This window comes from Chelonia mydas, chromosome 4 (assembly GCF_015237465.2).
Source record: "Chelonia mydas isolate rCheMyd1 chromosome 4, rCheMyd1.pri.v2, whole genome shotgun sequence".
NCBI lineage: Eukaryota > Metazoa > Chordata > Testudines > Cheloniidae > Chelonia > Chelonia mydas.
Genome location: NC_057852.1, coordinates 90,546,355 through 90,562,166, shown reverse-complemented (window position 1 = coordinate 90,562,166; position 15,812 = coordinate 90,546,355). Strand labels below are relative to the sequence as shown.

General features: G+C 40.1%; 1 protein-coding gene across 5 annotated transcripts in view; it reads right to left on the bottom strand.

The window, feature by feature from the left end:
* SCFD2 (sec1 family domain containing 2) overlaps positions 1–15,812 on the bottom strand; it is a 310,407-nt gene that overhangs the window by 216,856 nt on the left and 77,739 nt on the right. For all 5 annotated transcript variants that reach the window (XM_027833249.3, XM_037897789.2, XM_037897790.2 and 2 more), the window contains exon 4: positions 9,506–9,681. In XM_027833249.3, coding sequence (XP_027689050.2) covers positions 9,506–9,681 — 176 coding nt within the window. The remainder of the gene's footprint in view (positions 1–9,505; positions 9,682–15,812) is intronic.

Sequence of the window (15,812 nt, the reverse complement as noted above, 5' to 3'; positions counted from 1 at the left end):
AATATCACTAATATCCTTACCCCTGTACTTCACACAATCACAGTACTTAGCATTTGATCCCTATTAGTGAAATATTTAATCAGAAGTTAACAGTTAATAATACATCTGGGGGCGTTGGGGAAACAGAGCAAAAGTGACATGTGATTGACAGAAGTTTATAGACCTGTAACTCTCAATAGACATTCCCATGAAGCTGATAAATGTCTCCAACAAATCTCAAGTGACTAATGCTCTTATAAAACTGAATCTTATATGGTACTACTAGAAAGCAAGCCATATCAATTGCAATATGATTTTCTTATGTTATTCAAGGGAATACTGACACGAAAAATCTGTTAAATGCTTATTCTTATTATAAAATAATGTATGTGTTCTTAACAGTTAGCTCCCCTAACAATCATTTATTTAGTAAGATAGTAATATTTCAGAGCATGTGTCCTGTGTTTTGGTACACAGGAAATTCATGCAACAGCTCCAATTCGCTTAGTATAGTCAGCACTCTTTTCCCAAGGCTTTTTAAGTTTTATTGCTGTAAACAATTGTTCATTAAACAAAGTTGTTTCTTCACTAGGTGTTCACTTTAAAGGCTTTGTATGAATTTTATTTAGCTGCATAACATTTCTTCTTTTAAAAGAGCGTTACAGCCAGAATACTTTTCATTTTCTCGAGAGGACTACAAACAAGCTGCTGCTACATGGGCATAAAAGGACTTGCTAACATCTCATTATGATTGTTCTAATGCTCCATAATGAAAGATATTTTCAGCCTTTGTCAAGTAGTTTTAGAAATCCTTAAAACAGTTTTCTTTAACCCTTTTATCCATAGAAACAGCTGCACTTATGCTGGCACTAAATACGGAGGAGTTATAATTCCTACTCCTATTTTTTTTTCTTCAAGTTCAAAAATCTAGCAAGAGAGAAAAACAAATTCTTCTAAAGGTGGTAAATTAATTCATACCTAATAAAATTCTATATATGGCTTAGATTTTCAAAAGCGACTAGTGATTTTGCATGTCTCAGTTTCTGGATGTCCAACTTGAGATGCCTTGAATCAATACATTTCTGATTTTCAGAAAGTGCTGAGTATGAGCTCTGGTGTGCAAAGCTGGGCACTCAAAAATAAAGGCACTCCAAGTATGTAGTGACTTCTGAAAATTTAGGCCATTATTTTATTATCTCTATTACAGAAGCACTTAGGTAGTCACAATTAACTCAGGGCCCTGTTTTGCTGGATGCTGTAAAAACACATAGTAAGAGAGGATTCTTGACCCAAAGAGCTTACAGTCTAAATTAACATAAGATACGACAGGTGTGTGTAATAAACAAGCAGAGGAAATCTATGTCAGGAGATGAGAGAGTGACAGGATTGTGTGGGTCCTGTACATTGGTTACTTGCATAAACTGCAAAGTTTTTTTAAAAATCCAGTTATAAAAAGAATAGATATCAATGATACCAATAACACTGGAAATGCGGCAGAATGCAAAATGGTTTAAATAAGTCTAACAAAAGTATGCAAAATTCACAACATAAACCAACATAAGAGTTATAGATATAAGAAGCTAAGGTAAGAACTTAAAGTAAATGGCAAGGAACTTTAAGTATCTGATTGTTGTAAGGACTATTTTCTTTTCAGAAGCTATTGCCGAATTTGACAAACTTGTGCTTTTTTTATCTCCAGTACTAGACTGAGTCAGTATCAGTGCATGTTATTTCTTAACCTGATTGCCCCAGTCTGCAGTTTAGCCAGCAACATGCCAAACTCCAGAAAAGGACCTTTATAATCAATATGACAGAATGTAATATTGCTGCACAGCAGATTCATTCCATATGCAGTTTCATGGTTGAAAAATTATTTATCTAATGGCTACTCTCCTCTTCTCAAAATCAAGGTCAAATCTCACATAGGTGAGACATTAAAACTACGAAGTGGATTTTTCTGAAGTGTTTTTTAGAATGGAGATATTACTAGTTAAGCTACATTTGATAAAACTTCATGGTGATTACAAGTGTAGAAGACATAGTGGGTCAGTGACCCAAATAACAGAAATCTAGACTGCTATGTTTAACCAGGATGTAAGTATTGACAATCAGGTACTTGTCAAATGCAAGGATCTGGGATATTGAATTCTCTTAATCTTAGGAAATATATTTTATATCGGGTTTTTATAAAACCAAAGGTCAAGTGGAATAAAAGGGTTTTTTTTTCCCTTTAGCAGCGATATAATATTTTTAAAGGTTTCAGAGTAACAGCCGTGTTAGTCTGTATTCGCAAAAAGAAAAGGAGTACTTGTGGCACCTTAGAGACTAACCAATTTATTTGAGCATAAGCTTTCGTGAGCTATAGCTCACTTTGGTAAACATTGCAGGCTATCATAAAGGCAACTTGTCACACTGAACTTTATTATATTATAATAAACTCCTTACACTGATTCTACAGAATAATAATGAAAGGCAAATAAATGTAATCCCGCCTCAATGCATCTGAGTCCTACAAGCTACTTCATTCACTAACAGAAGAAACAGACTCTGCATCTTACTATTTTCTCATGTGTTAGCAGCAACTCTGTATCTATAATTGATTAATGAGAAGTGCCATGGGCCCTTTAAGGATGTCGAGAATTCTGCACCCTAAATAGTGCTCCTGAACACTGCGTTCAGGCTTCGGACTGGTATTCAGAGTGAATACTGTCACCAGCGAATGGTGAATACCACTTCCTTCAGGATGTACTGTAATAGAGGCGTGTAGGTCCCAATCTTATAGTGAGCTGCACACAGGTGGAGTCCTATGTCCATGCAGCACAACAGGCAGGATCATGCCCTTAGTTTGCAAATTCCTTGGTACAGGGACAGTGTTTTCATGTGTATGTGCTGCCTACACAAACAAATAATAACCATGTCACCTGTTTAAGGACTGAGACAGCCAGACCCTGTTTCATCTTACAAGATGGGACAGAATCACAGCACCAGGTGGAATCACTGCATACCCATACTTCAAAGTTATTACCTTTAATGTTAACTTATATTTGTTACTGAAACATAAGAACAGCCCTACTGGGTTAGACCAATGGTCCATCTAGCCCAGTATCCTGTCTTCTGACAATGGCCCATGCCAGGTGCTTCAGAGGGAATCAAGAGAACAGGCAATCATCAAGTGATCCACTCCCTGTCGTCCACTCCCAGCTTCTGGCAAAATGGAGGCTAGGGACACACAGTATGGTGTAGCATGCATTTAAACACTAGTTGTAATGTAAAATGTTCATCTGTATTAGAGTTTTTTTTTCCACTCCTTTTTCCTTAGCTTGCACTATGGCATTCATGGGAGAGAGAATGATGTCATTTTATTAACCTCATAACTTTCCTTTAGGAGAGGAATACAAACACTGGAATGACCAGCTGGCATTAAGTTTCTGTTTTCCCTTTTTCAAATATATATGCATAAAATCTTATTTTTTCAAGAAGCTTAGCAGAACAAAAAGCTCACTATTCTGCCTTTCAAAACATTTTGTGAGATAAAGAACAAAGTAAATAAAACAAAAGGTTAAAACAACTAATTATGTTGTGGACACTGAGACCATGAAAATATTGTACTCTGCCAATATTTATCTGTTTAGGTACTTCTCTAGCTCCCATCACCACAGTATTTGACTCACTCACATTACCAGGAGACACTAAACCCTAAAACACTACTAAAATAACCTAATTCTTGAGCTGGCCGGGAAGTTTAACAGCCACATAATACAGTGTCAGACATACAGAATAAGAGTTTTGGTTACAGTCTTGGTCCACTGTTCCTGGTCCTCAGAGGCTGGAGGTACCTTGCCTCTCTGATGCCCCACTCTTGCCAACTAAATAACTGGCATTGATAGATTTTGAAGAAAAGCGAGCTCCAAGCTCCCTGATGTCACTTCCAGCAGTGAACGGTAGGTGGGGAGAGGCCAACAGTTCTGGCACCCAGGAATCTATTATTAATTGTTATTGAATTATGGCGGACTCACAATATGCCCTGTAATGTCCACGTACAGCAAGACACAATCGCAGCCCAAAGAGCTCGCAGCCTAAGTCGGGTGGTAGACAAAAGCTGGGGGAGTTTTAGTTGGTCATGGATTCTAAGGTTAGCCAATCCAACCAAAACACTTGTGTCCTTGGCTATGCTAGAATTTTCAGAGTAATGAATGAATGACAATTGTTAACATGTTGAAATAACGTCATGTTTTAAGCGTAGACAAACCCTTAGATTACATTACTTACACAGTAGTACACAACAAAACCACTGACAGAACTGAGATCAGACCACAGGAGTAATGGCCCCCTAGTCCAGGGTTGAGCCTACTAATCCATGTTGACTTTCTAAGTGCTTTGCAAAACAATGTTATTGCACTTTTAACTATTTTGTTCCCCATTTTACAATAGAATAAAGCAGATAACAAGGCCAAGTATTATGTAGTGATTCTTAGACAAAAAGGACTGGGTTAAGGGAACTTCCTTTCCTTGTTTTGGGCAGTTTAACTCTAAATGCAATATTGTTTTAGTTTAACAGTTTTGTTATGTTGAATTTTACACTTCTTACCATGAGTTTATCCCAAAGCTATTATAATAGAGAAGAACAACCTCCTACTAAAGAGGGATCTTCCTTTAAAAAACAAAAAAAATTGTGAAAACAGCTGTTTGCTTTCAGTATCTATGTCTGCCATCTTTGAAAAAAAATTCAATAATCTCCCGCTAATAAAATGTTTCCTTCCAAAGAGTAACACAAAAATATCAGAGATATATTATAGAAACAAGAAGCTTTGCTTTTCCAATTTAAATTATTTTCTAAGCATATTTTTAAATATCATAGATAACAATCTGTCTTTTCCACTGTATGAGTCCAAATATGGGAAAACAATCAGAGGTGAGATAGATATCAATTTAAATCCACTTTATTTACTAGATATATCTGCATAATAAAATCTGCACTGGATACTTCTGGCTCAGGAGAAAGTGTGAAGAACAACTATATGTCATACAATGTCAGTAGATTAAATGCATTTAACCTGTTGTTAGACAGAAATTATGCCAGTAGGAGTAAAACTATTTTTATGACTCAACAAAATTTATTTGTCAAGCCAATCTATATTAATTTGTGGTCAAATTACATCTGCCCTTTTCTAAACTTTGTTCTAAATACAGCAGTAAAATTTTAAATGCTACCAGGACTGTATCCTAGGACTGTATTCTTTGCAGGAAAAAATAGATATTTTAAGCCGTCTCAATGTATTTATCCACCTATGATATTTTAGAACAAGTTTCTGCAACCCTTGCTCATCGTGAACAATCCTTCCCTAGAACAATCTCATTGAAACAGATGGGACTACTCATGATTAAAAGTGCTAGTCACTGTGAATAAGGGTGGCCGATTCTGGCCACTAATATATACTTTAGAACCTTTTGGGCTAGATTGTGCCAGATGAACACAGCCCATAGTAAGGGGTAGTGTTTAGCTCTGCTGCCCCAGGGGCATCCCACAGAAAGAATTAATAGAATCAAAGAAATGTGGAGCTGAAAAGGACATTGAGAAGTCATGTGCTGAGGCAGGACCAAGTAAACCCAAGACCATCCCTGACAGATGGTTGTCCAACCTATTCTTAAAATCCTGCAATGATGGAGATTCCACAATCTCTCTTGGAAGCCTGTTCCAGAGCTTAACTACCCTTATAATTTAAAAGTTTGTCCTAATTTCTAACCTAAATGTCCATTGCTGCAGATTAAGCCCATTACTCCTTGTCCTACCCTCAGTGGACATGGAAAACAACTGATCACCATCCTCTTTAAAACAGTCCTTAACATATTGGAAGACTGTTACCAGGTCCCCACTCAGTCTTCTTTTCTCAAGACCTACCATACCCAGCTTTGTTAACTTTTCCTCATAGGTCAGGTTTTCTAAACCTTTTATCATTTTTGTGGCTCTCCTCTGGACTCTCTCCAATTTATCCACATCTTTCCTAAAGTGAAGCACCCGGAATTGGACGCAGTACTCCAATTGAGGTCTCCAGGACCGAGCAGACTGGGACAATTACACCTCAGAACAATATTAGCCTCTTAAGCAACTGCATCACATTATTGACTCATATTCAATTTGTGATCCACCATAACTCCCACCACACACATCCTTTTCAGCAGTACTATCACCTAGCCAGTTATTCCCATTTTGTAGCTGTACATTTGATTTTTCCTTCTGAAGTGTAGTATTTTGTGCTTGTCTTTATTGATTTTCATCTTGTTGATTTCAGATCAATTCTCCAATTTGTTAAAGTCATTTTGAATTCTAATCCTGTCCTCCCAGGTACTTCCAACCCCTCATCTGAAAATTTTATAAGCATAGTCTCTACTCCATTATCCAAGACATTAATTGTGTGCTCACTCTGCAGTGCTCCAGAGAGTGATAATTTGCAGAGGGCCTGTATGAGTTAAGCCACCCATTTTACACTGCCTGCTGTTGCTGGATACTTTTATGCTGAATTTAAGAGACACAAATTCCTGTCCTATAAACATACATTTAAAAAGACAAGCTAAGGGCTCATCTACATAGTGCATTAGTGCACACCAGCTGGGGTGTAAATTCTAGTATGTCATGCACTAATTGTCCATGTGGACCCTGTTGATGCACACTAAAACTTCCCTACAGCACTTTGACATAGTCCCGTTTCAAACAATAGTATATCAATGCATACTAGGAAATGTTTATGGTGCACAAGCAGAGTCCACATGGACAGTCAGTGCACAACACGCTGGTGCACAGTAAATTTACACCCCAGTTGATGAGCACTAATATACTGTGTAGACAAGCCCTAAGTTTCACATGAAGTGTTTTTGTCTTTCAGTTTTCCAAAAAGTACACTTTGTTTAAGCTCTGTAGAGTGCTCCTTTTCCTGTGTTTTGCTTCTACTGCTTGAAAAGCCTCTAGGTATGGGCATAATGGGGATATGTCTGAACCCAGGATGAAAACTGGGGACACACACAACACTGTTTTTCACCCTCTCTCCCTGCATGTTTAAGCCCTCACTTGGAGGGAAAGGAGGTGGCAGAGTATGGAGCAGTGGGGAGTCTGAAGCCTGGTCTACACTTAAAAGTTTTGCCCACATAGCTATGTCAATTAGGAGTGTGAAAAATAATCATACCCTTAACTGACATAGCTATGCTGGCAAAAGTCATAGTGGAGATGCAGTTAAAACAATCCTTTTGCCAGGATGTTTTATTTTGTTCAGAAAACTGGCATAAGCCGTATTAGCAAAAGAACTTTTTTACCAGTGTAAAATGAGTCTACACTAGGAGGGTTTCCTGTACACCTGTTTGCCTGTATAACTACACCAAGAAACAATTTCTAGTATGGACAAGGCCTGAGACTGCTTAGTGCACACCAGTGCTTGGGACTCCCTCCCATCCCAGCAATCCACCTTAGGGTGGTGGGGTATAAAAGGAAGGAGGGAACTTACACGGTGGGGAGCCTCTGAGGATCTGTGTTCTCTCTTCACTTTGCTTATAGGATATGTTGTTTAAATTGACAGCACATACTAAACACATCTCCTGAGTAATGATAGTTCTCAGTTCTGTTTAACACACTACCTGTCGGAAAAGCAGCACAACACAACACAGTAAAAGGAGTCACACTTATAATACGGGAACATTACCCTATTCTGAATCAAGGGCGTGATCCTCTTTGCATTGAAGTCAAGGGCAAAATTGCCAAGAATGCCACTGGACCCTAATTCTATTATTTTAAGAGCACCAAGCCATCATAAATAAAGAAGGCCAAATGCAGCGTGGAGTAAAGTACACAGCTGCACTGATTTCAGCAGAATTCAGCAACTCATACCAAAGATGAAAGTGGCCTAGAGACCGATAAGAAAAAGTGCCATGATACTGTAAATCTAAAAACAGTAGTTAATGCATTTTAATCCTGATAAAGATCTGGAAGTAGGCTGCCTATTTACAGTGTTTACCAGCATGTTCTAAGAACACAGAAGCTGAAACAATAAGTGATAGTGGGAAGGAGCACAGCTGTGAAGCTAGAAGAATTGTCCCCAAAATAAACTACACATCTCAGTCTCTGACTTCAGAATATAAAATCTGTACAGATGTGCACACATTATGGATTGTGTAATTCAAAATGATTGTTATTTGAAGTGCAGAAAATGAGTACGTGCTTAAACAGTGGTTATAATATTGATTCGTATAGCCGCAACTGTTTTACCCAAGTCATGTTACTTATTGGGAGTATATGTCAGTCAGTATATGTTATTGAATACTTCAGACAATGGGCACTAGTAAAAAATAATTAAACGTTAAGAAGGGTGAATAGTTCAGTTAACTGCTAGAACATACTTGCCTACACTAATTATTTTTTGTCTTTTTACCCTCCAGGAAACATTTGTTGGTATAAATGATGGCAATCTGCATAGGCATGGATTTTCAGATGAGTTGAGGACTAGATCTTCACCACCCAATAAAGGTGACGTTTTATTTCGTTTGTTTTTTTATAGCAAGGGAAGTGGAGACAAGCACAGTTAGTTCTCACTTTGATGCAGGTAGCTGAGGTCACGGTATGCTTCCTCCCCTACCCAGGGTTGATCTTGACTAGCTACTTTAAGATAAAAACTACAGAGCCTTGTCTCAACTAGGATATTACAGTGAGACAACTAACTCATCTTCTTAAAGGTAGGCTGTCTTCACTGTCAAAATAGGTGTTTAGCTAAAGGAGTGAGTGCCCAGCTCCCATTGAATTTCAACGGGATTTTGTCACCATTTTGAACTCCCAACTCTTTTGAAAACCCCTGTTGTATCCAAGCTAAGCAGGATACAGTCTGTTCACTATACCATCTACTCTTAAAGTTCAGTGGGAGCATAGATAAAAATATAAATTACATGTTGGTTAGAGTGTCACTTCCAACAGGAAGTTGTAAGAAGTTGTCAGTGAGCGTATGAATGTGTGAGGGAACAAAATTAATATCGCGTGCTCCTCATGGTGGCTTTCCCTATTAAATCTCACCCATTCAATATGTAAATCAGACAAGCTTATACTCACATAAAGATATATAATTTACCACTTTAAGTTATCTCTGAATTTGACCATGACTTGGCTCCAGAAGTCTATTATTTATCATTATTATTTTAAAGCTTAATAGTGATCCTAACCAGTGACATAAATCTATGCGGTCATCTTGCAATTTAGTATGCAAATATTCCAACCCCAATTCAAATTTTATGTACCTTCATCTGTAATATTTAATTTTGTGTCGAAAATTATTAGATTAAAAACTACAAAAATATTAACTGTGTAGTTTCCCATTCTTTTACATAGCTTGAAATGCATGAAAAACAAAAAGTTCAGGAGGTAGCTTTTTAACAATATCATGTAGCCCAAACAAATTATGCAAAATAAAATTGCACAAAAATATTTAAAACTAACTACTTAAAAATAACAGTGTTTACTTAGTATAAAGTTAAGTAGGCTCATATAATATTGTACCTGCAAAAGTAGCCTTTCAAAGGCTAAGAAGCTGTCCCATTTGGCATTCTGGGGGTGTTTTAAAGCCTGGATTGTGGCCAGCACAAGCTGTAGAAGTCCACAGTGGTTCCTGAGAGCTTTGAAATTGTTTTTGAAAAGCTTGATGTGTGAACCGAGCTGTTCTGGGGTGACTCTACCTGTTAAAAGAAAAACAGGGCATATTACCAACATTTCACGACAGTGAATAATCATAAATATCTGAACAAACATTTTTTAATAACGATGGATTATATTTATGCAGTGCTTTTCATTCAGAAAATAAGCTTCACAACTATGAGCCTGTTCCTGATTCCATTGCAGTCAATGGGAGTTTTGCCCTGCATGTTAACACCAGCAAGTTTGCAAAAAGAAAAGGAGTACTTGTGGCACCTTAGAGACTAACCAATTTATTTGAGCATAAGCTTTCGTGAGCTACAGCTCACTTCATCGGATGCATATTGTGGAAAATACAGAAGATGTTTTTATACACACAAACCATGAAAAAATGAGTGTTTATCACTACAAAGGGTTTTCTTTCCCCCCACCCCACTCTCCTGCTGGTAATAGCTTATGTAAAGTGATCACTCTCCTTACAATGTGTATGAGAATCAAGGTGGGCCATTTCCAGCACAAATCCAGGTTTTCTCCCCACCCCACCCCCCCACAAACCCACTCTCCTGTTGGTAATAGCTTATCTAAAGTGATCACTCTCCTTACAATGTGTATGATAATCAAGGTGGGCCATTTCCAGCACAAATCCAGATTTTCTCTCCCCCCCCACACAAACCCACTCTCCTGTTGGTAATAGCTTATCTAAAGTTTGGACTGCATAGTTCTTTTCTACAGGAGTCACTTCATCCATGATTGAAGTGCAGTCATTTTAGATAAGGAATCTGGCTGATATTTAACAACATACAGCAATGCCAAAGAGAAATTTAAGACACAAAGTGAAAAGTAACTTCTCTCATTCAAACATATGGAGAAATTTAGGTAAGCTACCAAAATCACTCCAATACCTCTCCCGGACACTGGGCTAACATTTTTGCTCTTGGGAAAATTACGGTGGGAATTTTAATGAGCACATGCAGAGGGCTCCTTAGTCTTACACCTTGTCCATAACACCGCACCCTCCAGCAGCACAGAGTCCCATGACACCTGGCTAGGATGACATTTGGTTCAGTATTGACTCAGAGGAAGAGTACAACTTACTAAATCACCAGTATCACTTCCTGAAACACATCACAGAAGAGAAACCTCTAAGGCAGGGGCAAGCAAATGTTTTGGCCTGAGGGCCGCATCGGGTTTTGAAAATTGAATGGAGGGCCGGTTGGGGAGGGGGCAGCAGGGCCGAGGGGGCCCATCCCCACCCCCTATTCACACCTCCCCCCGCTTCTCACCCCCTGTCCACCCTACAGGACTCCTGCCTCAACCAGCCCCCCCTGTTCCCTGACAGCACCCCCAGGACCCCTGCCCCATCCAACCACCCCTTCTCTCTGTCCCCTGACCGCCCCTGGAACCCCTGCCCCGTCTGCACCCCCGCTGCCCCATCCAACCCCCCTTTCCTTCCTTACTGCCCCCCCCCGGGACCCCTGACCCATCCAACCACCCCTTCTCCCTGCCCCCTGACTGCCCCCCTGCTACCCCATCCAATCCCTCCTCTCATTCCTGACTTCCCCCCCAGGACCCCTATACCCATTCTGCCCCCCCTTCTCCCTGTCCCCTGACTGCCCCCTGCCACCCTATCCAACCCACCCCCCTCCTTCCTGACTGCCCTCCCGGACCCGCTGCCCCCATTCAAACCCCGTGTTCCCCGCCCTCTGGCTGCCCCGACCCCTATCCACCCCCTGACCACCCCCCAAACTCCCCTACCCTCTATCCAACCCGCCCTGCTCCCTTACCATGTGGCACAGAGCACTGGGTCAGGCCGGGCTCTGCAGCTGCGCTGCCCCAGGAGCTCGCAGCCCCGCTGCCCAGAGCATTGCGCCGGCAGTGCAGTAAGCTGAGGCTACGGCGGGAGGGGAAGCAGCGAGGGAGGGTCCCGTGGGCTGGATGCGGTCCACGGGGTGTAGTTTGCCCGCCTCTGCTCTAAGGGATCTGACCTTTCTCAACTTATGTGAGCTGAGGAGATCACTGAACAAGACAGTATCATTTCACCCATTATTCACATATACATGCATTAGTACCCAGTACACAACTCTCTCTTGTATGGGAAAAGTGTGGATATCCTTTACTGTATATATTAAGAATTTTTATGATATAGTTAATCCTGAAATAAACATTATTCTATGAAATATTAAGGTGTAAACTATACAGCTTGGTAAATCTAAAAAAAACTCCACAATAGTTTGCCCTGTGACCAGGTGTAAGCCACACTATAGTACCCGATGCCCAGGGAACAAGATGTGAACTCTAAGCTTCCCCTCTCCTTGTACAAATGCTCAAGGGGAGATCTATAAGACCTGATCTACTCTAAGAGAATTACCTCTTGCTGATAACAGGCATCATCAGTGTGCACAGTTGAATCATACTGAACATGGGTCAACTGCAACACATAGACCAGGATACACCATGCGTGTACCATATCATGGCATATTATTAGCAATGAGTAATTTTCCTAGTGCAGACCAGGCCTACGAGTGGTTTGGAAGATCAAATTGGGAGAATACTTTGGTATACTATTGGTATTATAGTCATAGTTAGGTAGGGCTCCACACCCTGGATCATGGTAGTCAGCTGAAACGAAGGTAAGGGTTTTCTCTTATTAATTATTATTTATGTTATCTTGGTTTTTTTAATAATCTATACTTTTCCTTAAGAAAAGCCCCTAGTGATGGCAACTGTATCTTTTTTTTCCCCGGTTTGGCCACTTCACCAGTTTACAGGGCTCCTCATCTTTTCTTCTCTCTAAGGCCTTATCTACACTGCACAGTTTTGTCGGCAAAAGGCAGCTTTTGCCGACAAAACAGTGGAGGCGTACACACTACAATGTTACTTTTGTCAGCAAAACTCCTGTTTTGCTGACAAAAAAATCCCACCTCAACGAGAGGCAAAATCTTTCAGCAACAAAGTTAAAGCAACAAAGCGTCTGTGTAGACGCTGCCATTCATTAGGTCATCATCACTGGTTCCCCCCAGTATCCCACAAAGCCCACCATGACCACTCTGCTCACTATTTTGAACTTGGCTGCCCTGCATTCCAGCTACACAGGCACGTGCCCCTCCCCTTTCAAAGCTCTGGGAAGTTCTGACAGCTGAGCATGCGGCAGCAAACCGTTAACATGGAATCCTGCTCTCTCTGGCACTAGGATCACAGTGGCAGGTAGGCAGGGATTGTGTGTGTGGGGGTGTGCTTCCAGCTGCTGTCCGAATTTAAAGAGACAGCATGCTGACACACTCCTCCTCCCCCAACACACATTCTGTTTCCTCCCCCCCCCCCCCCCCCCCCGCCCACACACACACTCCCTGTCACACACTCCTCCCACCCCCCACTCACCCCCTACACTTCAGTTGAAAAGCACCTGGCAATATAGTAAGAGGCCTATGGAATGATGGGATTAAGAAAACTGCATCATGTGATGCTGAACCTGCCCCATGAGGCATTGCAAACCCTTCCCAAAGCTCCCTGCGTCTAGTTGCACAGTGGAATAGCTACCCACAGTGCACTGCTCTCTGTGTTGATGCAAGAGCTGCTAATGTGGATGCATTCTGCAGCACAAGGAGCATAGTGTAGACAGTGGTTTAATTAAAGCGGTTACTCTATGTCAGCATAACTTTTGTTGACAAAACTCTGTAGTGCAGACAAGGCCTCAGATTTCTTCACAAAAATACAATCTTTTAATCCCAGTGATTCTAAAGAACAAGCATTGGAGATACAGCTCTCCAAATGTATCTTTAAAATATGGAAAGCCATTAAAACAAAAAAATACAAACTCTTTATAGGAAACTTAACTCAAAGCATCAAGGCAAAAAGTCAGCAAATTAACACATTACTCATGCTGACAAAGCTTTAGTGGGATGAAAAGCTGACAAGACTTCTACAGCTTTAGTTCACATAGCCTAAAACAGCAACCTCAGCCATATGTGTTTTTAGACTAAACACTGGAACTTTTAGTTGTGTTTTATTTCTTTTAAAGCTGTGTCAGGCAGATTTAGATAGTGATTGGAAAATGTCACCCCATGATGCTTTGCAATATACCTTTGATAAAGAATGCATTTTTACCTTTAGCAGTCATGATATATAGTAGCTCATTCAAAATCTGATAACTTGCTACAATTGAGAAAACATGAAGTTGCAAATCCTCCTCTCCTCCCCCACAATACAGTCAAATATGGGGATCATCAAGACCTCTGATTTCAAGTTAGAAAAAATAATTTCATCTCATTCTATTATTTATACTATTCTTTATAACAAATGAATCCAGATGCATTATTGGGTCTGTTCCTTTGCGATCCATTCAGCATTTGTTATGTATAATATCTCTGTTAGCTCTAGAATAGTAAAAAGGGAAAGTTCCATGGCACATGAAATTGTAGGGTGAAATCCTGGCCCCATTAACTCAATGGCAAGAGTTCGACTGAATTTAACGGAGCTGGGATTTCACCTGTAATATTTACAATTTCCATACATTTTTCTCTATACCTGCCTAAAGTGTGTGTATCCCCCTCTGACTCCCTCCTCCCCGCTTCCCTTTCTCCTCTTCTTTGTCCATACTCAGCTCCAGAACACTGGACCTACGCAGAACCTCGCTGCTTTTTGAAGGGGTTCTGTATGGACACAGGGGTCTGACCACAAGGAATGAATTGCAGGTTCAGTGCCTATATTAGGCTAGCAAAGTAGCTGCCTAATTCTAAAGTCCTCCTATACAATGGAGGTAGAGGCCATACTGTCTTTCTAAGGGATACAAATAAGTTAAGAATATCCTTTCTTGCACAAGAGTTAAAAACTAAGTAGAGATTAGGAAGTGAACTTTGACAAGGGATACAGCAGGAGGCAACCATTTATTTATGTTTGTAAAACAAACAAGCACTCATCTCAGACTCTGGCCGCCGCTACATTCAGATATTTATTATGAAAATTAATAGACCGGATTAAATCCCACTCCAGCAATAAATATACAAACATGCCCTAGTAAACATGGTAATAAATGAAAACGTCTCTACAGAAGGCAAAATAACAAAGACAATACCTCCAAACCTCAGCCCACCCACTTTCCAAATGCCTGGGAAGAAAAAAAAAGGGGGGGGGGGGTTTGCAATATGTCTGAAATGTTAACAGATCCGAGCTCTGGCAGAACAGGGGAAGTGAATTCCAATCTGAGGACCCCTCTCAAAGAACATCTTAACAGCAATTTTGTTGTTTGGAGTGAAGGAGAATCAGCTCAAGAACCTCTGCTGATCTCAGCTTTGGCTGTATGTCCAAAGAAAAGAAGCTATTTCCCACAAAGCTGGGCCCCAAAACTTTTAGGACCATGCAGGCTAAAACCAACACCTTGAATTCCACCTGGAAATTACTGGGCATCAAATAAAGATCCCCAAACTACAAGTTATACGAGCCTCATAGACAAACAATAACTTCTGTTGAAATAATTGATTTTTTCGTTTATCAGAGTTGTATTCAAATAACTTTATAACAGCTTTGAAAACTACAGATGCAAGAACACACATTAAAGATAAGAGTATTAAATGCACAAATAATGACCTACATTAGCTTGAGGTGGAGTGAAAAGGGGGAAGTGACTTGTCTTCCAGGAATAAACCCTTGTACAAATTTTTTAAAAGCGTTATATTAAACATATTTGGGCAATACAAATAAAGTAATGACAATGTTGGAGGCTTGATCTAAAGTTTATGGTGAAGAAAGCCTAGTGGAAGGGTAGCAGATGATTCAGGGAACTCATAATGGAACAGAAAGACTTTTACTTCAAAGTTAATAGTTTGAATCCAGTTCAGCTTAACAACAATGAAAGTCGTAACTTCTTAGCTGTTCTGTGAATAGTCTGTGTGAAGTTAGTTCATGTATTCTAGAAATATCTACCAGGTCTCTACAGAGGCACCTCGGCTTATCAGCCTTCCATCAATTAAACAAAATAAACAAACCCTTCTGCTCACTTAAAAACCCCCTCCTATTCTATATTACTGCTTAAAGGTCGATCAAAAATACCCAAGTAATTCTTATATTGCCCTCAAACTCTGGTTCTTCTGTGGAACCTACTCCCACCACAGCTCTAGAAGTTCACTCTGAAGTCCCTAAGAATACTTTCCTGCTAGGAAAATCTCTCTCTTCCCCGATA